The sequence below is a fragment of the Mytilus galloprovincialis genome, chromosome 1, assembly GCF_965363235.1.
Source record: "Mytilus galloprovincialis chromosome 1, xbMytGall1.hap1.1, whole genome shotgun sequence".
In the NCBI taxonomy this organism is placed as follows: Eukaryota; Metazoa; Mollusca; class Bivalvia; order Mytilida; family Mytilidae; genus Mytilus; species Mytilus galloprovincialis.
In genome coordinates, this window is record NC_134838.1 from 46,630,597 (window position 1) to 46,653,906 (window position 23,310).

The 23,310-nt window shown below is 30.9% G+C and overlaps 1 protein-coding gene across 1 annotated transcript; it reads left to right on the plus strand.

Moving 5' to 3' along the window:
- The first annotated feature begins 2,889 nt into the window (after positions 1-2,889).
- LOC143061139 (inter-alpha-trypsin inhibitor heavy chain H3-like) lies at positions 2,890-21,583 on the plus strand. Its single transcript, XM_076233687.1, has 12 exons — positions 2,890-3,065; positions 3,292-3,455; positions 4,469-4,579; positions 4,787-5,019; positions 9,614-9,777; positions 10,659-10,947; positions 12,718-13,397; positions 14,881-14,956; positions 15,821-16,048; positions 17,684-17,794; positions 18,873-19,181; positions 21,329-21,583. Exons 1-12 carry the CDS (start codon positions 2,982-2,984, stop codon positions 21,544-21,546), a joined length of 2,667 nt encoding a protein of 888 aa, XP_076089802.1. The 5' UTR covers positions 2,890-2,981; the 3' UTR covers positions 21,547-21,583.
- The last annotated feature ends 1,727 nt before the right edge of the window (positions 21,584-23,310 follow it).

A 23,310-nucleotide genomic window follows, 5' to 3' on the forward strand; every position in this document is an offset into this window, starting at 1 on the left:
CTTTTTCCTATTGAATACTATAACTTTTTAGATCTTTAGACATATTAAGTAGATGTTCATATCCACTTGAAATTTTATCAGATAACTTCTGTAGCAGTTATGAGTCTTTGAAGCATGCTCACAAAGGTTCTTGCTTTAACCTGCTTTGTAGGAAATATTTTCAAATAATTAATATAAAATAACACAGAAGTTTACTCTCTAGCTCATCTAGCCCCAAGCATCATGTCAGGCATTGTCATTACTATTGTCTTCTAATCTGAGTAAATTAATTACTAAAAACAATTAAATGTCTTCTAATCTGAGAAACAATTTCGACATTTAAACGAAATCTTTTACTTATGATAATGATGATCCTCCACAAATTAATATAAAAAGAACCATACAAATAGTAAGCAAATACATGTTCTCAGATATCATCTCCCATATAAAAAAAAATCACATCATAAAATAATGAACCTGTTATGTGTTCCTCTCCTAGCTTCAAAATGTATCCAAAATCAAAGATGTGGAACATATTCTATCATAATCATTTGGTAATAAAATGCAATAAGAGTCTCTTCCATGCCCGTCTTGAACATAGAACACTAAATATTTAATAAACAACTCTCCTAATGCTCATGTTGGTTGTCAAATTGTGCAAGACAGTTAATAATATAGAACCCTTTGGGAAAAACATGGAACTTCTTTTGTCATACAAAACAGTGTCAAACATCCAAACATACTATCCACACTGATCTGTGTCCACACTTGTTAGTAGTAAAAAAATAAAAGCCTAAATATGATAGAATTTATTTTGTTATCGATATGTAGGCGACGTCCTTAGATTATATTGTTCTGCTAATTTAGAGAGATAAAATCTAAGAGGTAATCAAAATCCAATCTGTCGAAAAAAAACAACTTGAACTGTGTTTTCTATTACTTACCGTTACTGAACAGTAAAATACCTTTTCTTGTACAGATGTTTATTAAAACTCATACATGTACTACGTCATATTATATCTAGCTATGAAAATTGAAAATGGTAAATGCATCTTAGAGAAAACAACCCTACTATAAAGCAGAAAACATCCAAAGGCCAGCAATTGGTCTTCTACATAGCGACAAAATCTAGCACTCGAAAGCAGGCTTCAGCTGTTCTCTAACAAATTTGCATACTCGATCAGCGTCACACTTAACTGAAAAAATATTGCAGGACGGAAAAGGGCCTATAGCTATTTTAGGATGGTAATGCATTCATATAAAGGAGAATGGAATACTTTGTAATGATTTTGAAATAAAGAAAGCGTTGGTTCAGAATTACGGCATTGGTGGTTGAGTGGTCTAAGTAGTCGGACTACTATATCATCAGCCTGTCTAATCAGAGGTTATTAGTTCAAATCTTGACATGACAGGTGCGCTCGACTCCAATATTAATTGACTAGGATTGTCAGAATTCCCATCTAAGGTCAGTGGGGCAGGCACCAAAGAGAGGCGAAATATACCAGAGGGACTTTCAAATTCATAGGTATCAAATGAACGTACAATACCATGGCTTAAAAAGAAAAAAAAGACCAACAGAAAAACCAACCAGAAAAAAACCAGAATACATAAAACACATCACTCACAGCAATACTAAAACTTAAACTTAGTTTAAAGAAGAACTTACGCAAAATGGCAATAATGACATAAATGACTTCTAACAGTGACTGGCAAATCAGCTCTAGAGCTCAATTAAACTTTTTAAAATTTATGTCTACGTTATATGAAAATCAAACATAATCCCACTTGTAAGCGGTTAAGTGTCATTCCATCATAAACTAAAATTTGTATCCCAACAACTTGCTTTTCATAAAGTACAAATTAAGTTAAGCATACGAACAAAAGCTAACAAAATGGGAAACGCACTACAAAACCTCGTTTGTCCTAATAGCATATAAGGACCAACCTGTTCAATAAAGTCTAAAAGTCAAAAACGCGATAATGTGAAAACAGAAGTGCATAACGGTCAATTAACTCGTGATGGCGTCCGTAAATTTTAAGGAGAGGAGGCCTCTTCCAAGTTTACAAATTGAAACCATAGGTTCGATATATATTTTTTAGCATCTACCAAAACAATATGGTAAGAAATCAAAGAGCTTGAATTTCCACATTTTGATAACACAATAACGAAAGAAAATAAATAAAAAATTATAATGCAGGACGGATTTTGAAAATTGGACCACAGCTATGGTAGGAGGATAATGTACTTGTATATAATTGTATACCGGAGAACAAAATATATTGTAATGAATGGGAAATAAAGTAAGCTTTTAATCGTAATCACGGCTTTGGTGGTTGAGTGGTCGTTCCATTTTATGTTGTTAAGCATTGTGAATGGTTTTCTTTAAGGCGATTTTTCAAATTCACATGGGGAATGGTGCTTTACAGTGTTGAATATCCTCTTAATGACCGTGTCAGAAAAAAACCAAATATGATACTGAACGTTTGACCTTAAAAAGCGAGAAATTCGGATTAAATAAAAAAGGGATTGAAGACAGGAATAAACAACTAGTTCACACCTTGAACAAATCAGATAATTAACGATTGACTTAAGGCTGAGTTGTATTCCTAATAGTGCAAGAGTAAATTTATATACAAATATAGCATTTATAAAGCTGTGTTTAATCTTGAACTCAAAGTAAGTGATTAAATTTTAAGCAAATGTTTATCCTTGTGTCTAAGACAGATTTACATTAATCAACGGCATGTAAACATTTTGTAACATTAATTTAACGTCGCATTAAAAACAAGCATGGTAATGTATTTTGTAATAATAAACTTTTAGGGGAATTTTTAAATCTGATATTCATCACATGTTTCTCATTGTTAAATCCGGGATCATGTTGTTCCTTCGAAAATAAAAAAAAATCTGTAATAAAAGTGAAATATCTTTTATGAAATATGCAGTTAGACTTGAAACTGCATGTTATTGGGATAATGGGATAATGCACTGAAATAACATCATGTTTGCGACTAAAGTTTATGAAATATGCCTCAGCATATTTGTTATGCTAAGTGCGCTTGTTGATGAGCGTGTTTTTGCACAGGTATGTTTTATTTACATTTTTGTAAATTTTCAGCATATCTTTTATAAATGCTATAAGAGCATTTGGTAAAAACAAAAGATAAGCAGTAATCAGAATTCTTGTATTTTTTATACATTATGTGTCTATCCGTGTCTGTCCGTCAGGTCTTTTAATCGCTTTCAAGTGAACAACTGTATGCCGGACTGATTTTTATAGACTTATACACTTATCTTAATTTTTGTTGCAGACTTTAAAACCAGAGATAAAGTCGATGCATATTTCATCAGATATCTACTTCAGATTTGCTACAACAGTAGTGGAGACTAAAATACTCAACATAAATCAAGAAGCATCAGAAATAATGTTTGATATGACTCTACCAGATTCAGCTTTTATAACAGGCTTTACAATGTAAGACTATATTGCTTTGATGTATCATTGATTGCTTTACACTAGCAATTCTTTATATCATTTGACAAACGATATTTGACAATTAATACATTTATATATATTAGCTAATATTAAATTTACTACAGATACTCCATAATAAGCAATCAATTTAAGTAAGAAAATTCAAATTTTCTTTTCTTTTCTTGTTAGTGTAAATAATTAAACAGTACTTGGATGAGACTGAAAACAATTTCATGATGAATGTTATACACAAGTCAATTTATTTCATTTCGTCGACTAAAACTTGGTGCACGTCAAAAAATATTTCGGACACAAACTAATATAAAACTTCTGTCGAAGCGAATATTTGTACATCAGCAATGCAAAACTAACAGTTAATAATTGCTATTTTAAAAATATAGAAACATTGAACAGAAGACTGATATGTCCATTGAAACAATTGGTGTCATTTCTCTTCGACAGTCTTCTGAACAGATGGTAGAAGCCGTTATTTTTTGGTTAGAATCAGAAAATATGTGTAACATAATTACACAAACACACATAGATTTTACTGTAAGAAGCTTAACTTGTTTATGAACTCATATATTACGACAGATATGTCATTGTCAAGATACGGGAAACGGAAAATAATGTACAAACTGTTTAATTGTCTTCAACATATTGACTTTAGTTGGTTTTGTGATGCACGAATTTTAATGTTAGGCAAAGGACATGCGAAATATATCAAAGGGATATTCTAACGCATTAGTCGAAAATCAAATGACAAGCCATGGCAATAAACGAACATCCACCAAAAGGCAGCAAAAAGATGTACACAAAAAAAGCCAGAAACTAACCACTGTGCAACACGAACCCGACAAAAAACGAATGGTGATATCAAGGAAAGGCTTTATTGCAGTAAATATATATTACAAGTTCCTCTAGGAAAAAGAAAGACATTGTAATAATTTTTTGGGGTTTGGAAATTTCTATTTGTACATTGCGACTACATAAAACGATGTTTTGTAATACAGGGAAATAGGAGGCAAACGATATGCTGGTAATGTCAAAGAAAAGGAGAAAGCAAAGAAACATTTCGAAGAGGCGAAAAGTCGTGGAGAAAGTGCAGGTCACATTGCTGCTTCGTAAGTAAAAGCAATAAAAATTCATGGAGTATTACTTTTCAATCAGACAAATTGTAAAGCAACCAGACTAATTTCATTTTATGGTGTTGAATCTGTATTAATTTTGACTTTTGGTTAAAAACTGTAATCATGAACAGAGGTATATTTACATTATATAACTACCTGCTTTAGTATAACTCATTCATCATCAAATATTTATTTTAACAGTCCTAGAACTTCAAACAAGTTTAACATACTTGTTAATGTGGAAAAGAATGCATTAGTGATATTCAAACTGAAATATCAAGAATTGCTAAAACGAAGCCTTGGCTCATATCAGCACGTGATATATGTAGATCCTGGTCAAATAGTGAAAGACTTTAGAATACAAGTGTTCATTAGTGAGTCCAGAGAAATCATAGATCTAACGATGCCACCATTAGAAGGGAAGAACACAACTGGTAAGATTTATAATAAGATGAGAATTAATGGCCAATCAACTTTCTATAGATAACAAATCATATTGAATATTGTTTCTTCACTTAAGCAAAAATAAAATATGATTTAGATATCATGATTTATATTTACTGATTTATCGACTTCAGACTTCTTCATAAAGAAGTAAGGAGGAGCCTATTAGAAACAAATCGGCAAATGTATTTAGGGTAATTACCGAGGTTAGCCGAATGCCACGTTAAATGTTTCGTGACTAAACGGTTGATAACGTTTAGTACTAGTTACAAATTTCAAACTGTATGTTGATCAGATTTATATAGAAGGGATTATATATAAAAGTCTCACGTGTATGTTATTTGGTTGAATCAGGAAGACACAATCTTCAAAACCGGAGTGAGTATACGGTTTATCTAAAATCAGTGTGTAACTTATTATAAACACGACTTAATCTACGCTATATGATATGTTATTTCGTACGATAATCTTCATATATTCATGAAATGTGGACTTCCATCACCTAACATTGATGCCAATAAGTGACATAGTCAATATTGAAAAAAATATATTGACAGAAATGCTGACTCCCTACGTAAAAAAAGAAGAAGAAACCCATGAAGCCTAACGAAATCAAATATCAAACTATGCCAACCACGGAACGAATGTAAATAACTATTATATTTCTGACATGGTTGCAAAGGCTGTCATCGTAGTCAAGTTTTTCATACTTCATTGTTTAAACTTCCTATATTTTGTAATTTACATTGAAAAAGACATTTAAGGAGGATGCCCGGTTAAAACCCCTTTTGTCCCCACAATAAAGCATTTTTACCAATATATAAAAATGTAATCTGTCAGCTATTTGTTTGAAGGTAGAATACTAATGTTTCATAAAAATGGGCTGTTTAAACAATACAATGCACATGCAACAATTAACAGCTATGATAGTTTCGTTCAATATTAATTAAATCTTCACAATTTTAGCATGTTTGCTCTTCTTAGACGGTTTTTGTCTAGTGTGGAATATGCCGCATTTGTGTTCAGTTTTAATATTTAAATATATGTTGTATTTGATAATAAAGCATAGCATATATAAAGGTTGAGACTGAACAGGAAAGCGACCACTTCCATTATAGATAAAAACAACATCTGAAAAGTCACGTTTTATTGCATATTTGATATTTTTTTTGCATTTAAGCTGGATTTGAGCGTCTTTAATGACCAAAATCAGTTCAAATATTTTACTTAAACTAATTGAATCGACTAAAGTAGACACTTCCGTAATTGAAAAATGCCAAAAATCTTTCATAAGATGTTTTTCAAATATAAGACTAAAACTAACCCTTACCAGACCTTCTCCTTTCAAATACTTTTCTCTTTGTCAGTCATCTTACTTTTAAAGCTTTTGCTCTTACATATTCAAATTTGTTATCAAAATTTTAAGATGACTTTTTTTTAATTACTTTTCTTATTTTTTTTCTTTTGGCAAGTTGGATTATAGAAGTTGGATGTAGTTAACTCTTGATATTTTACGATACAAAATTAGAAAATAGAGTTGATGAACATGATAAACTAATGTGCGATTGCAAAATTACAGTAGAGGAATGCAAATATGGTATCTTTAGAATGAAATTAAATAAATCTCCAGGTTTTGATGGACTTACGGTAGAATTTTATAGATTATTTTTGGAATAAGCTTAAATCACTACTAGTAAATGTCTTAAATACAGGACACGGTGGAAACAGTCTTTCATATTCACAACGTACTAGTATAATAACTTTCATATTCAAAAAGGGGATCCTTTACTTTTGGAAAACTATCGTCCAATATCCCTTCTTAATATAGATTTTTAAAATTTTGTCATATGTTCTTGTGCAACGCTTTCAAAAGGTACTTTCATAAATTATAAATGAGGACCAAACCGATTATGTTAAATAGATTCATTGTGTTTAATCTGAGACAAATCCAAAATGTAATAGACTACTCAGATACATACAAAATTGAGGGAGCAAGTGTTTTTGTGGATTTTACAAAAGCATTTGATTCGTTAGAATGGGATTTTATGCTTAGAACGTTGAAACATTTGGAGTTTTATGAATCACTTATTAAGTGGGTTAAAACTACGAATACAGATGTTCAAACATGTGTTATGAACAATAGGTGGGTATCTGAAAATTAAAAAAATTCACGGGGAATCCGACAAGGCTGTCCTTTATCAGCATTATTGTTTGTTTTGGCTGTTGAAATTATGGCTCTCAAGTTGAGGAATAAGAACAAATTAAAAGGAATCACTATTAAGTTAGATGGGAAAAGTCACAGCATTAAAATTTCACAACTAGAAGATGACACAACATTATTTTGTAAAGATAAAAACGATGTAATATCTGCAATGAATATAATAAAAAAAAATGGCTCGTTTTCAGGTTAACTGGTAAATAGAAATAAAACAGAAGGATTAGGGATTGGAAATTGAAATCATGGAAAGATAAAATTGCGGGGATTAATTGGGGAGATAAACCTATTAAAGCATTAGGGGTGTTTTTAGACATGATAAAGAGGAATGCAAAACATTAAATTGGGATTGTAAAATAGAGAAAATGATGAAAATGTTCAAGAAATGGGAAAAAAAAGGAATCTTTCAATTTCAGGGAAAATACTAATTATTAAACCATTAATTTTGCCTTTGTTTACATTCTAGGGAGTGTTTGCTTAACTCCTGTAAATTATCTTAAAGAACTAGAAACACGAAGCTTTAAATATATTTGGGTTTGGAAGCCAGACAAAGTAAAAAGAAACCTGATAACACTTGCATATGAAAAAGGAAAAAAGGACTTGTTAATGGTAAATTTGCCAACTGGAAGCTTATACCTTTTAAATATCTAAAAGTGTCTAATAATATTTTAGCTATATTTAATGTAAATTTAGATGATAAAAAAATTAGAATATTTTAAATACATGTATGTTCCAGAATTTTATAGAGAAGAAGTAAAGTCTTGGATTTTAACTGGGGTGGGCAAACAAAACAACCAGTAACATATGTTGATATTAGAAAGCAAACAATATGGGGGAATAGATTTATTGCATTTCATAATAAACCAATTATATTTGAAAACTGGATTAAGAGTGATATAATTTACTTAAAAGACATTCTAGATAACGCTATGTCAGTATCAAAAAATTACTATACTTTTTTCAAATAAAATGTTATATGACTCTCGAAATGTCGAAATGCACATCTGGTGCAGGAAAATTGGTACCGTTAATGTTATTACTACCACTGGGTCGATGCCTCTTCTGGTGGACTGTTAGTCCCCGAGGGTATCACCAGCCCAGTAGCCAGTACTTCGGTACTGGCATGAAAATACGGATTTTTTGTGTTATTAAAATTTGCTGTTACAAAATGTTAGAAATTATTATAAATTAAGGAATGTATCTCCCTCATGCAAAGCTCTGATTCCTTTCACGGATTTGGCTATACTTTTTGGACCTTTTGGATTATAGCTCTTCATCTTTTATATAAGCTTTGGATTTCAAATATTTTGGTCACGAGCATCACTGAAGAGACATGTATTGTCGAAATGCGCATCTGGTGCAGGAAAATTGGTACCGTTAATGTTATCTCTAGTAAAATGTAAAAAAGAACCATCAGTAGAGATAAACAGGTGGCTGAAAATAAATTAAAGATATACAGATGGAAACTACTACAGTTTATTGTACCAACCAAAAAGCTTTTATTACAATGGAAAATATCTAATAATAGTTTGTGTAATATTTGTAACATAGAAGAAGACTATGCTCACTATTTTTTCAACTGTTCTTATTTGACAAGATTTTGACAACAAATGTACGACCTCTTAAAAAAATGTAATTGAGATTTTTCATTTGGATACAAAATTACAGACAACAAGTATTACTCAATAAATTTTTTGATTACAATTATTAGTTTTTCAATATATAAGTCGTACTATGTATCTGAGCAGAAAAAAAATATAGACGTCTACAGATTTTTTGTTAATGAATACACAAAGAGAGTAGATACCAATATTCATGGACATAAGACAATGAGTCCAATGTTGCTTACAATTAAAAGAAACCTAATCAATAAATAGTTTTTCTAGTATTGTTAATATAATGTTTTGTAAACAAAATGTATGTCAATTAATTAAATCAGCTGATTATTCCGCGGGTAGTCAGTGGATTGTAACAGGGTACGTCAAGATAAGCTTGGAATCTTGATTGTTTATGTAACAAGCAATATTTCATGAATAAAATTATTATGTAGTTAAAAAAAAAACTCTCTTCATATTTTCAATATTCAAGATATCGTTTCTTGTTATGTTATCTATGTTCTTTTCAATTTTTAACTTGTTGAGATACATCGGCAGTTATTTACTTTTATATTGAGATATTGAGATTCTGGAAAGCAAGAAAAATATATGTGGGGATTTCGGGTTCGACAAAACCCCCTGACTTCAGCAAAGTATCAAATATCCAGGACAATATAAAGAGATCATATTTATATTTTTCGTTTAAAACAGAAATAAAAGATGTTTTAATATATAAACACGACTTAAAGCTAAAATGTCATTTTGTGTTTTCAGATGTTAGTAAAATTGCTAGTATAAAACATGTTTCACCAAAGAGAATTGACATAACATACGCTCCAAGTGTTGAGAACCAGAAAACAATGTCACAAGACGGTATCTCTGGACAGTTCAAAGTGAAATATGATGTTACCAGGGACAAAGATGCTGGAGATTTATTGGTATTTTTTCTGTTTTTTCTTTTTTACTACAGTATACATGTTCATATCAATGGTTATTTTTTATTTTTATGGTACTTTTGATAACTATTTACACCACTGAGTCGATGCCATTGCTGTTGGACGTTTCCTCCCCGAGGATATCACCAGCCCAGTAGTTAGCACTTCGGTGCTACCATGCATATCTATAATATTGTAATTTTTATAAATTTCCTGTTTACAAAATTTAGAATTTTTCGAAAAAAAACTAAGGATTTCCTTATCCCAGGAATAGATTACCTCAGCCGTAATTGGCACAACATTTTGGAATTTTGGGTGCTCAATGCTGACAACTTTGTACCTGTGCGGCTTTATAACTATTTTGATCTAAGTGTCACTGGTGAGTCTCATGTAGATGAAACGCGCGTCCAGCGTATGAAATTATAATTCTGGTACCTTTGATAACTGTTTTTGCTTCAGTTTTCGCACGAACGGAATCAGAAGAGTTCAGTTTTATGCTATCATTATAACATTAACAACCAAATTAAGAAATCAATTTAAAAACGGGAGAAGTTTTTTGTTTGACTAAAGAACTCTCAACAAAACAATTCAACAACTAACCATATCTATTTTATGTAAACTATGTTGGTGAATTATTATCTCATTGACACTTACATATCTTCTTATTCTCTTTATGGTTTAGTAGAATAAAAACTAAAATACACTGTATGAAAGAGAGACCCAATTTACATACAACAAATAGAAATCAATAATTAACGTTGAGATATAGTACTTGACCGTTTCATTTGATGATTTTGCGCCACTGTTTTATAGAAAAACCCAATACTAAACATCTTTTTCTTGAGGCTAGAAAATCAGAGTATATTTTTATTTCTTTAAAACAGGTAGTGAATGGATATTTCGTTCATATGTTTGCCCCAAAAGACTTTAAGCCACTTTCAAAGGATGTGATGTTCGTGCTAGACAAAAGTGGGAGTATGTCAGGTAGAAAAATTATTCAACTTAAAGAAGCGATGAAACTAATCATGCTGGATATGAACCCAACAGACAGATTTAACATTTTGTTTTTCGATCATAGTTTGGATTGGTTGAGCAAAACTGACATGTTACAAGGGACAAAAGTAAATTTTGGTTCTGCGGAGAGGTTTATAGAAGCCGTTACTGCTAGAGGAAGTAAGTAATAAAATTACATGTTGTTCAAGAGACCAACTGACGTTTTCAATTAGTCTTTTTTGTTTAGTTTTTACCTTTTTGGTTTGTTCTAATCATAATAATCTTCCATTACAAATAAACTCATAATAAAAAATAGGATTGACATTTTGTATTTGCACCAGACTTGTGTTTCGTCTACAAAAGACTCATTAGTGACGCCGGAATCAGACAAAGTTAAAAAGGCCAAATAAAGTTCGAAGTTGCAGAGCATTTTGTTGAACTTTTCTATCCAAAAAAAAAAAAAAAAAATAGAATAAACTTAGGATACCAAATCTTCCTGAAACCCTGACCTCAATGAAGAAATTGACAAATTGGGGTTTAATAAAAAAAAAAAAAAAAAACCCAACAGATTACGACCAAATGAAGATTTTTGTAATCTGTTCATTTCTATCTATCAACATTCCAAAAGTGCATGCATATGAAATATAATATGTATATATTTATCAATTGATTCAATTCTTCAGACTTTGCGTTTCCTATTCTGATTTCAGAATTACAATAAATAGGGTAACTGTTAACCAAAATCTAGTATTCCAAATAGTAAAATTCTGGTCTTCCCATTGAAATGTTTACTGACGCATTCACCAGTTGGTTGACCGTTATGAAAAATCTGTGTTATAGATAACCACTGACGTCGTCATTTGACGTTATCACAATCCAATTTTATTTTCCACAATTGCGACACCAACAGCTGAAACGTATCATTTGATTTCAAAGCTACCAATGTTCAAAAAAGACATGAAAAAAGTTCTCACGATCAATTTACGCCTCGAATATGTTTATGCATGCACCTGATAAGGTTGAAATAGTTAAATGCTAAATTAGGTACTTACATGTAGAAATGAGAGATGTATATAATCCTATTTGTTCACTCTTACTTTTCTTTTTACTATCGGAAGAGTTAACAAAATATGTATTTATATATACAACGCATATATTTGTACATAAAATAAAGTTATGTATGCTAAATTTCGACCCGTTTCGGTACACTCTCAAACTTTTTTTTTCATTTTTCATATTTAATTTGATATATCAATTGAAGTTTTCTTGTTTTGGTTTTTTTTAAGTAGTAAATTCTCTTAAGTATAAAAAACAGTTCATAAACAAATATACAAAAGAGAGTGAAATTTTCCTGTATTAGAAATATCACTTCTATAGATGAACCAGTATATTTTGGACTGTATTTTCGTGTTAATTTGAAAAATAAATCTATTGATTGTTGTAATTAGAGATATTATAACGTTTTTAATGACGCAATTTTATATGAATTATTTCTTCGGTTTTATAAGCTAGAATAACGGTGTACGAATTCAAAACAACAACAAAATAAAAACCAAAACGATAATCTTTGAGAAGATCTCCAAAGCTTCATTCCACAACGTATGTAAGTGTATAAATCGCCCCTGACTAGACAATTTTGAAATCGAACGCATTTGAGGGTCATTAAATAGTCGACAAACTAATTTGAAAGAAATATAGAAAGTCTTTCCAAAGCAAGAAAAATACCCAACAAAACAAATATTTGATCTATGAATGTCTCTTTAAAAAAAAATAGCTCAATATACCGTTGTGTCCTTGACTCTAAAATTGAGCACACACTCATTACACTTGAATCAGACAACAAAAGGCTAAGTAAGATTTCAAATGAAAAGATATCTTTAACTCTTATGTGTAGATAGTTAAATAAGGGAGACTGTAAGGTATTGTTATTAATCTTATTTACTATTGTAGGTACCAACATTAACAAAGCAGTAACAGATGGAATAAAATTATTGAATAAATACCTTGATACGCAGAAGTCAACTATCGTAATGTTTCTAACTGATGGACAGCCAACTGCAGGAGAAACACAACCTGCCTCAATTTTACAAAATGTAAAAATAGCCAATGAGGCTAAAATTCCAATTTTTAGCTTAGGTTTCGGAAATAATCTTGATTTTGACTTTCTGAAACAAATGTCATTACAAAATAATGGATTTGCACGACGAATATATGAAGATTCTGATGCCTCTTTGCAGATTAAAGGATTATATTCCGAAATTTCATCGGCTTTGTTGACAAATGTCACGTTTAGTTATGCTGGTGATGTCAATATGAATACACTCACCAAGAACCACTACAAGTATTACTTTGGAGGTTCCGAATTGATAGTTGCAGGGCAAATGAGATCTAAAGGTTCTAGCATCGTACCCAGTGTCAAAGGTTGGAATAATGGATACACAGACTTGGTATGGAAACAAAGACCAGTTCCTGAACTCAAGGCAATAACCAAGGATTCTGATCTGTCAATGATAACAGAAAAGATGTGGGCGTATCTCACAATAAAGCAGTTGCTTAAAGATATCGAGGGTGACATTACAAATACAAAAAAGGACGAAATTAAAGCTAAAATCATATCTTTGGCCTTAAAGGTATGTTTATAATTCATTTTTAACACTTCATATATTCAAATGTTATGAAAATGTGCTAATATTCCACAACACAACATCTGTTATTTTCTAATTGTTAGGGGCTCGAAAAAAAAATCCAGGAACGTTTCATGTTTACTCAAATAAATGTTTGAATTTACGATTTTTTCAAATCAATTAACAGTAATTATTCAAGTTTGTTTCATATTCTGTACTATTAACTGATTGGGAAACGACTTTCAGACGGCTTGGTAGTTTACCAAATGCTCTTGTGAATATTTAAAACACATATTAGTATTGCAATTTTCACGTGGCACGTTTTGCTACATCGGTTTTTGTTTCTAACTTTGACAGTATAGGGTTTATAGCATACACTAGAATTTCATGTATTTTAAAATAACTTATGCATGGTCAGATCAGAGATTGACAATAAACCTGTTTAAGTTTTCTTAATGAACTTTAATTAGACTGATCTACGAATATGCAGAATACAAAAAACTTTGCGCGTAAAAAACTTACAATTTTAGTTGAAACAATTTTAAAACAAATAAAACAAGAAAATCAAAGACCTGATTTATGATAAAACAAAACAAAACAGAAATATGTCACACATCAACCAGTGACCTCTATTGAATAAGAGGGACATGGGAAAGTCACAAAAAAGAAAAAAAAAAACATGTTTACGAGAGTAAATTACTTTTCAAATTAAGAAAATGATATAACGTACTACAAGATAAGAACAAACTGTAAAATTGAGTACAAAAGGCTTTGACCCTTAATTCTACATAAAATGCCCAATCCCCAATCAATTATTTGACAGTATAATATTTAGTATGATATTTATTTTGTTTCCAAACAATAAGAATGATAATTGACAAAGTCAAAAGTATAACTTCCGTTTTAGATCGATATCCTTTGAAATTATGTTTAAACAAAAACTTATATGTTAACACAAAACACAACACAGCAAACACAGGCCTGAACAACAAGAATGTAGGTAAAATGTATTTTTAAATGACTAACGCGTAATCGATAACTTGTTTACAATAATTGGTTTCATTCACGGCAGGTCATATTTAATCGGTCACACTAATTTATTAAAAATAAAAGTTTTATGGGCGGATTATTTAATAAAAAAGAAAAGGTTACATGTTTACCATTAACAGATTTCCTGCTTCTACTTTTCAATTCTTTATCAGTATCTAGATATCATGTATATTAGCAGGAAGTTCTATTTCATTTTCTTAATTTGCCTAATTTGACTTTTTGTTTGTTTGATAGACAATCATAATTGAGTTTGTTTGTTTAGTTTTTTTAAATAATTTTTAAATATCCTTTCAATTACACAGAAACAGTACAGGTACATTGAAAAAATACAAAAAGCAAAGGCACAGTGCTTTCATTACAAACATTATAAACTGCAATTATAGCGGTTTTAAACTATAAAACATGTCACTAACAACAAACAAAAAATGTATAATTTCAGTATCAATTTGTCACACCTTTTACATCTATGGTAGTTACAGCACCCCAGCTTCGACAATCAAGACCATTCAGACAAAGTGAGTAAATAACCCCTAAGTAACAGAAACAAACAAAAATTAGAAAAACAAATATATTACCCTCCAAAATTTGATTTATATATTCATTTTAGTTTACAAACTTTGAAATTGTAGTATTTCAATTAAAATTGTTGTCGCATTATAAAATCAATTTATTTTAAAGAGTAACACATCCTTTATAAATTAATGAAAGCATAATAACTGGCGAACTGATAAAAACCAAGATATAAACAAAATATTATGAAAATGTATATTTGTATAAAGAGCCATGATATCCGGAGCACCTGAGATCACCCCTAGTTTTTGGTGGGGTTCGTGTTGTTTATTCTTTAGTTTTCTATGTTGTGTCATGTGTACTATTGATTTTCTGTTTGTCTTTTTCATTTTTAGCCATGGCGTTGTCAGTTTGTTTTGGATTTATGAGTTTGACTGTCCCTTTGGTATCTTTCGTCTCTCTTTTACATGACATACAAATTGATATTATCACGAAAAACATTAAAATTACAAGAAAAGACAGAACTCCGAGGAAAATTAAAAATGGAAGGTTTTAATCATTGAATTATTCGATAAAATAACATGGATTACGTATAGGTTAGACTTTCAGATATAACAAACTCACCCGATTACTTCCGACCAGCGTCAAATCGTTGTTGTGATAATGTTACCTTAAACCGAACACAAGTTACATTTTATTATTGCTCCAAAACAAAGGACTGAAAACAATTTATAAATAACAGAAACCCCGTCGAATCTTGATCATTTATGGGATAATTAATCTCAAAGTAATTACATAGATAATAAGAGTGTTGAATTGCAAATACAATCATTTATATTGATCCACATTTAATGAGTTTCTATACATAGATTTAGGCCATGCAAATTCTCAAGGTAGCAACAGTTTTCAATTGCATTCTGGCGGTTTAAGTGCCAGCAGTTTTAGAATCGCAAGCAGACCGAGTGGATGTGGCGGTAGCTGTGGTGGTGGAGGTGGAGGTGGTGGTGGTGGTGGTGGCGGTGGTGGAGGTGGCGGAGGCGGAGGAGGCGGTGGAGTTGGAGATATTGATGTTAGTCACGGTGGTGGCGGAGCACATGGTAATTTTTTATTATCTCTTACTATTTTTACGTGTAAATGTGCCTAAACCTTATGGATTTCATGTATTCATAAATTCTCTTTTAAAACAATGTATATTATTTGCAGCAAATTTTGGGCAAGTACATATTCAAATCATGTGCTTGTAATTGATATTTTTCTGCATCGAACATGCCCTTTAGAACTATTTTTCCTTGAGATTAGAAATTTATTTATGACACGTTTTTTTTGCTAATTTAAATGCTTTATCAGGTAAGCATTTTTCAGTTTATCTAACGATATCAATACAAAATTTGATAATCATTCTTTTTATGGAAGGTGTCATTTTAGAAAGACAAAACGAGTTAAAAGGTTTTTACCTAAAACACACACAATGATATATATAATGTGTCTGGGTCCCTGTTCTTTACATAAGACTTTAGTGGTGCTCAAATCAAAACAGTTGGCATTAAAAGAGAGAATGAAACTGCAAATTCCCTAAAATCATGATAAATTGTCTCATGTAAATATATAGAAAAAGGTAACTTACAATTCAGTCATCATCTAACACTACGCCCTTCTTTATATTCTTTCTTCATCTAATCAGTTGATATGTCTTTTTTTCATTTAAACTTGACTCCGACTCGATACTGTGTCGACATTGTCAGATTTTGTCATCGATATTTGGTTATGTATAAAATAGTGTAAAATTCATTGATGTCGATTTTACATTGTCGATAAAATTGACGATATCATAGATATTGTTGGCGATATCGGGGATATACAGGGAAAGATTAATATACGAACCAGACCTTGTACTACCAATAGTAATCTTTATCTCAGTACCACTTTGATTGCCAAGTCACAGAACAAGATCAAAATAATTGAAAATATTACTAACAAAATGTCCAAAATTCCTTTTTTGTTTTAATTTTTGTTTGTGCGAATACCAGTATGAAATATGTTCTATACCGACCAAAAGGAGTACACAATAAGTACCAATTAAAAATACCGATGGTTTGACTGAAAGGTCACTCCACATATTAAAAATACCGATGGTTTGACTGAAAGGTCACTCCACATAGCTCAACACATATGTTCTGGATCGAAAAGTTGATCATTTCCTTATCATCTTCGGTGTATGTATTGTCGCAAACATGACTTGTACAATCTATGCTTACGGGGGAACCTGAAAGTTTTGAATAATTCAACATTTTATAACAATTTATTCATAGAACATGAACATATATATGCAATTTTATGTCTAAAAACAAATTTGCTGACTAATTGACTGTTGATAGACTCTAGAGTGTTACGCATACCAAAACAATTATATGGGCCCAGTAGTTGTAAAACCCTATCAGAGATAACAGTTTAGGGTATTGGCCAGCAAACAAGTCGAACCCAGCCACATTTTGTATGTGTCTGTCCCAAGTCAAGAGTATTATTATTCAGTAGTTGCTGTTTGTTATGGTTTATCAAGTTTGTTTTTCGTTCATTGTTTTGTAATCAATTTTTTCATATATTTGCTCGAAGACAAAATAAATAACTATGCAAGTATGTATTTAGTAATATTAAGAAATCGTTAAACCATCTTTTTCGCTGATATAACGTTATATTAATGTTTAATATCTTTAAATGTTTGTCTTGTGTTACAGACCAAAGATCTCCTAATTTCTTTTTACACATGAAAGGATCAACAGTACCTCTCTGTATGAATTTAAATCCAAGAGATGCTGGAAGGTATCAATTCTTATACAGTCCAAAAAGTAAGACAGTTAAATGTTTAAAATTTCGCATATATTCAAAGTTGTAGTGAATTACAAAAAAAAAAAAAAAAAAAAAAAAAAAAAAAAAAACTTGCAAGTTAATTTTTTTAAATCCTATTTTCATCAAAACGAATAAATCTAAAAACCTGCAAACCAAACAAAATCATACAAGAACTACATAGGAAACAGATCAACGATATATTCCTAATGTCCCATTGTCCGTCTTGACTAGACATCGCCAAAGAGGTTATTTGAGAGTTAGAAAAGTTGAACACGCCATTTGCTGTCGTGCAATAGGTAAATACTAGGTTGAACATTACAATTTGTAAAATAAATGGACATGACTAATTAATTTGTACTTGTTTTTATCAATTTCCTCCCTAAAACAACCAACAAGGATAAAAAAAAAAGTAAAACATCTTAAACAGACATATTGCCGCATTCAACACAGTCAAGTCAATAGCATGCGCAATTATTTCGAGTAGGCGGTAGTAGTAGCATTTTTTTCAATTCTGTCAATGCTATTAACTTCGATATGAGGGCTTGCTTTGAAGTTAAAGTTTTTTTTTCACATATGTGGTTTAATGTTCAAGATACGAAGTCAGACCGACTTTTTCAAAAAGACCTTTGTGATGCGACTTCTCTATGTGAAAAAAACACAACATTTTAACACAAAAAGTTCTTTGAAAGTTCAATGAATTACTCCTTAGCATTTACACTTCCACTCGATAGTCTTCTGCTCTAGATATTAAACATGACAAATAGTTACAGTTAGTCACTGATAACAAATGTATGCATGTCGAATATAAATATCATATTTATTTGCTGCCGTATTGAATGAGTACACGAATGTAAGGCGGATAAAGAGTATTGAATGAAAGATGTATGAAACGTTTTTAATAAACGTAATCAATGAAAATACATTAACCTTATAAACAAGAAGATGTGGTATGATTGCCAATGAGACGACTGTCCACAAGAGACCGAAATGTCACTTTATCGATATTTGATAAAAACTGATTTAAACTAATTGTAAGCTTAAAAATTAGCTACTATAGATAAAAAAAAATAATTTCAGAGCCACAAAAGTCCCTTCATGTAATCGTTGCAAAAACAATGACTCAGAAGAAAAACAGAGATTACATAAAAGCTGTACGGTTAAGGAAAGGAAAGGAAACACAGTTTATGGATACAAAGATGATAAAAATATCGAATGGTAATAGGAATTCTACAAAACCATGGAAGACGATCAAGAACAAAGCAACAACAACATTTTCCCAATATAATCTTACAACTGTAATCTCCCCTTTTAGAGACCCTTTGTTCGGTTTACAGCTGCATCTTTATATAAAACAAAGCAACATCGTCAATGCAACTGGACCATTGCGTAAGTAATATTAAAATAACAAGAGTATTAAATATCATTACATGTTGGTTCTTTTACATATAAAAAATACTGACAAATAATAATAAATATTCGAATTTTCTGCAATCAGAAATTTACTCTTATCCTAAAAATCAGAAAAAACATTGATCTTCAATGGCTGATTAATTCCAATTTCAATTTTTCAAATCATTGTTTGACTATACTGATATGAAATATATAAAATTTATATTTTGTGACACATTCAGCGACATTATGTTATCCGTCTGGTATTCAAGGGTTGCGAATGGATCAATTAAACAGGCTTCGGTAACCGGTGCATGTATTTGAAGATAAATAATACAATTCGAATCCAGTAGCAAAAGGATTTCCAAAACACATTGTTGATATCATTATGAATAAAATAAATTGGTGCCTAAATAGGTATGTGTAGATTGCTTAAACACTTGATTAGACACATTTTGTTTATCTGAATCCATCATTGGTACAGTCATCCGTCTATGTAGAAGTCCATTGTTAGTCCATACTTGCATGGACTAACACAACAGACTTTGTCCATGCATGTATGAGCTAAACTTACTGTACATAGACATTTGAAACTATTCAATGAATGAAGCAGACTTAGTCCATGCATGTAAATTTTGACTTAGGTGAAGTTCGCCCATGCATGCACGGAATAAGCTTAGTTCACAAGTTTTTATGTTTACATAATATGAAATAAAATAAACGGTACCAATTTTCTTTTCATTTTGTAACAGTAAATTTTAATAACACAAAACATCCGTATTTTCATGCCAGTACCGAAGTACTGGCTACTGGGGTGGTGATACCCTCGGGGACTAATAGTTCATCAGCAAAGGCATCGACCCAGTGGTAGTAATAACATAAACGGTACCAATTTTCTTGCACAAGATGCGCATTTCGACAATACATGTCTCTTCAGTGATGCTCGTGGCCAAAATATTTGAAATCCAAAGCTTATATAAAAGATGAAGAGCTATAATCCAAAAGGTCCAAAAAGTATAGCCAAATCCGTGGAAGTAAGCAGAGCTTAGCATGAGGGAGATACATTCCTTAATTTATAATAATTTCTATCATTTTGTAACAGTAAATTTTAATAACACAAAACATCAGTATTTTCATGCCAGTACCGATGTACTGGCTACTGGGGTTGTGATACCCTCGGGGACTAATAGTCCACCAGCAGAGGCATCGACCCAATGGTAGTAATAAAATAAACGGTACCAATTTTCTTGCACCAGATGCGCATTTCGATAATACATGTCTCTTCAGTGATGCTCGTGGCCAAAATATTTGAAATCCAAAGCTTATATAAAAGATGAAGAGCTATAATCCAAAAGGTCCAAAAAGTATAGCCAAATCCGTGAAAGGAATCAGAGCTTTGCATGAGGGAGATACATTCCTTAATTTATAATAATTTTTATCATTTTGTAACAGTAAATTTTAATAACACAAAACATCCGTATTTTCATGAAAACGTTTAGTCATACTATCAAGTGTTTGCAATTTTTTTTCTGAAGGTAAGTTACAATGCACAATATGTCTTCAAATTGGTTGAATATGAAAAAATCAACTACAAGATAAAAATGATAGTATCATCAAATTGAAATATTAATTAACATACATCATGACATTAAGCGATAAGATAACAAGCAGGTTTTCTAAACTTGATGTTGATTTCAAGTTTTATTTAATGCCTTGTTTCAAATAGATATTTATTTAAAGCCTTAACATTTTGATATATACTAGTAGTTTACATTTTATCCATATTCGAATTATAATTATATCACAATTCCCGGGTTTTTTTTTTTTTTGGTGCTAAATACCAGCATCTCGGTCTATATCGTCAGGTAAATATGCTACAGTAACTTATAGTTTGTTATGCGAGACGTGCGTTTGTATTAATATGCTTCATCAGGCAAGCTAAATTCAAAATTGATAGAAGGTAGGAAATTACATTCGGTTGCTGTTTGAAAAAAAAATATGGCTTTCTTTCTGATTCTTTGCTTTTATTTGTGTTTTTATATTTAATGTTTAATTCAGTGTTTGCATCAATGCTTTTAGTTGAAACTACATATTCAATATTCCTATCATTTCTTTTTTAAATTTATCATTTTTGTTATTTATAGGTTGGTTTGTTGGAATGAACATAAAACGCATTGGGCGTGGAATAGTTGTTCGTCCGAATGTAGGAAAACAGATTACTATAAGAAATTATGTGTTTCTTACGTCTACGTCTGTATTTTCATATCTAACAGACTCATGTTGGTACATAAAGAACCCAGAAATCGAATTTCCACCGTTTGAACATTTATTTCAGCAAAAAGATGTTGATACATGGCTATAATTATACGAGATTAAAATAAAGTTCAAAAGTTCAATAATGTTGGTGCTGTTGGTTATTATATTCTATATTTAGGCGACACCGATTTGATTTCCTATTCTATGGATTTTTGCACTCCAAAATTTTGTGAGAGCGAGCGATTCGAAAATATTAATTAAAATATCTAATTTGCAAATTTTGAGGCGAGCTTGAAGAGTAAATGCGAGGGATTATATTTTGTTTTTGTAAAACATAAAATCATAAGTTCTGACAATATTGATAAAAAAAGATGGTATGAAACTTTATTGACCACTTGTACTTTGATATTTCTTTAAATCGTCAATACAACAGTGCTACACAATGCCATACTAGAAACATACAGATTCTTAACAACTAGATCGCACAATAAAATCCAAATAAAATCCAAATTGTGCGTCTAGGATTTTTCTCTACTTATTGTATGTTCTGGTGAATTATGATGTGTATCCTAAAAGTAACATTGTCACCAGAGTGCAATATTAGTTCACCTTGGCTGTATTGTACAACACCTTTTCGAATTATCTGTATATTTAAATAAACGATAATACTTTTAAATAAGAAATAAATATATAAAGAATCTTTATTTCAAGAGGATAATCCCATTAATTAAAACTAATCATTCTGTGAGTTCTCGCAATAACAATAACATATGTATAAGTACAAACAATATTATAATGATATATTATACATAATATAGAATTGCATCTAATAAGACTAGATACAAATTAAAAAACATATCAATTTGCAAAATTGATGAAAACTTTGTAACATTTTGTTTTTGAAAGATAAAAGTGTATTACTCATTGTATATGCATCTGTAAATATTTTCTTATATTTTGTAAAACGTTGATTCTATTTGATATTGTAAATGACATTTTATTTATTTGCTCATTCTAATTAAGGTTTTTGTCGATATATTAACCAAGAAGTTTTTTACAATCTACATTATCAATTTGTTCATCTAAAATAAAGATATCTAAATTGTTACCAGTTAAATAAAGACTCTGTGTTGAACCAGTAACCTTTGATTAACATTGTTTGGCATTTAGTTTCATACAATTTTGCGAACACAAGTTATCAATTACATAAATATCATTTTGAAGGTTAGCAGTTTACTGAAGTATAGCATTACCTTTCCTATATAATCTAGACTTATCTGCATATAAATCTATTAGTGAAATTTCTATGCTCAGTGGTAAATCATTGATATATATATATATGAGATAAATAGCAAAGGCCCAAGGATAGAGCCTTGTGGTACACCAGTTTTATGCATTTAGTATTAGACATGACGTTATTGACCTTAACTTGTTTGAGACATTAAAATATTCCAGTTTTTTCAATATGATTATATGATTAACCAGATCAAAAGCTTTCTTTAAATCTTATAATATCTCTCCGATATTTAAATCTGACGTGATAAGATTTGTGTGTCAATAAGATATCACTCCATCCAAAACCATGTAACAATGTATTTAAAGTTAACAATTATACAGTTATAGCTCAAAGTAACGGAGCTTTAGCTTACATCAAACAGCAAGCTATAAAAGGCCCTAGAATGTCTAGTGTAAAGCATTTCCAAAAGGAAAACCAACAGTCTACTCTATATATACAAAACTAGAAGCACATATGAGCCACACCAACAAACGACAGGAAGACTAAGGACAGATGCATAAAAATGCAGCGGGTATGTATAGATTTGTTCCGCCGGCAAACGATATTGCAGTTGAAGGCAACACTTCTCCTCCT

Coding starts and splice junctions, on each gene's coding strand:
- LOC143061139 (XM_076233687.1), top strand. CDS start 2,982: ATGTTTGCGACTAAAGTTTATGAAATATGCCTCAGCATATTTGTTATG. Junction 3,456..4,468: donor TTTATAACAGGCTTTACAAT/GTAAGACTATAT, acceptor TTTGTAATACAG/GGAAATAGGAGGCAAACGAT. Junction 5,020..9,613: donor AGAAGGGAAGAACACAACTG/GTAAGATTTATA, acceptor TTGTGTTTTCAG/ATGTTAGTAAAATTGCTAGT.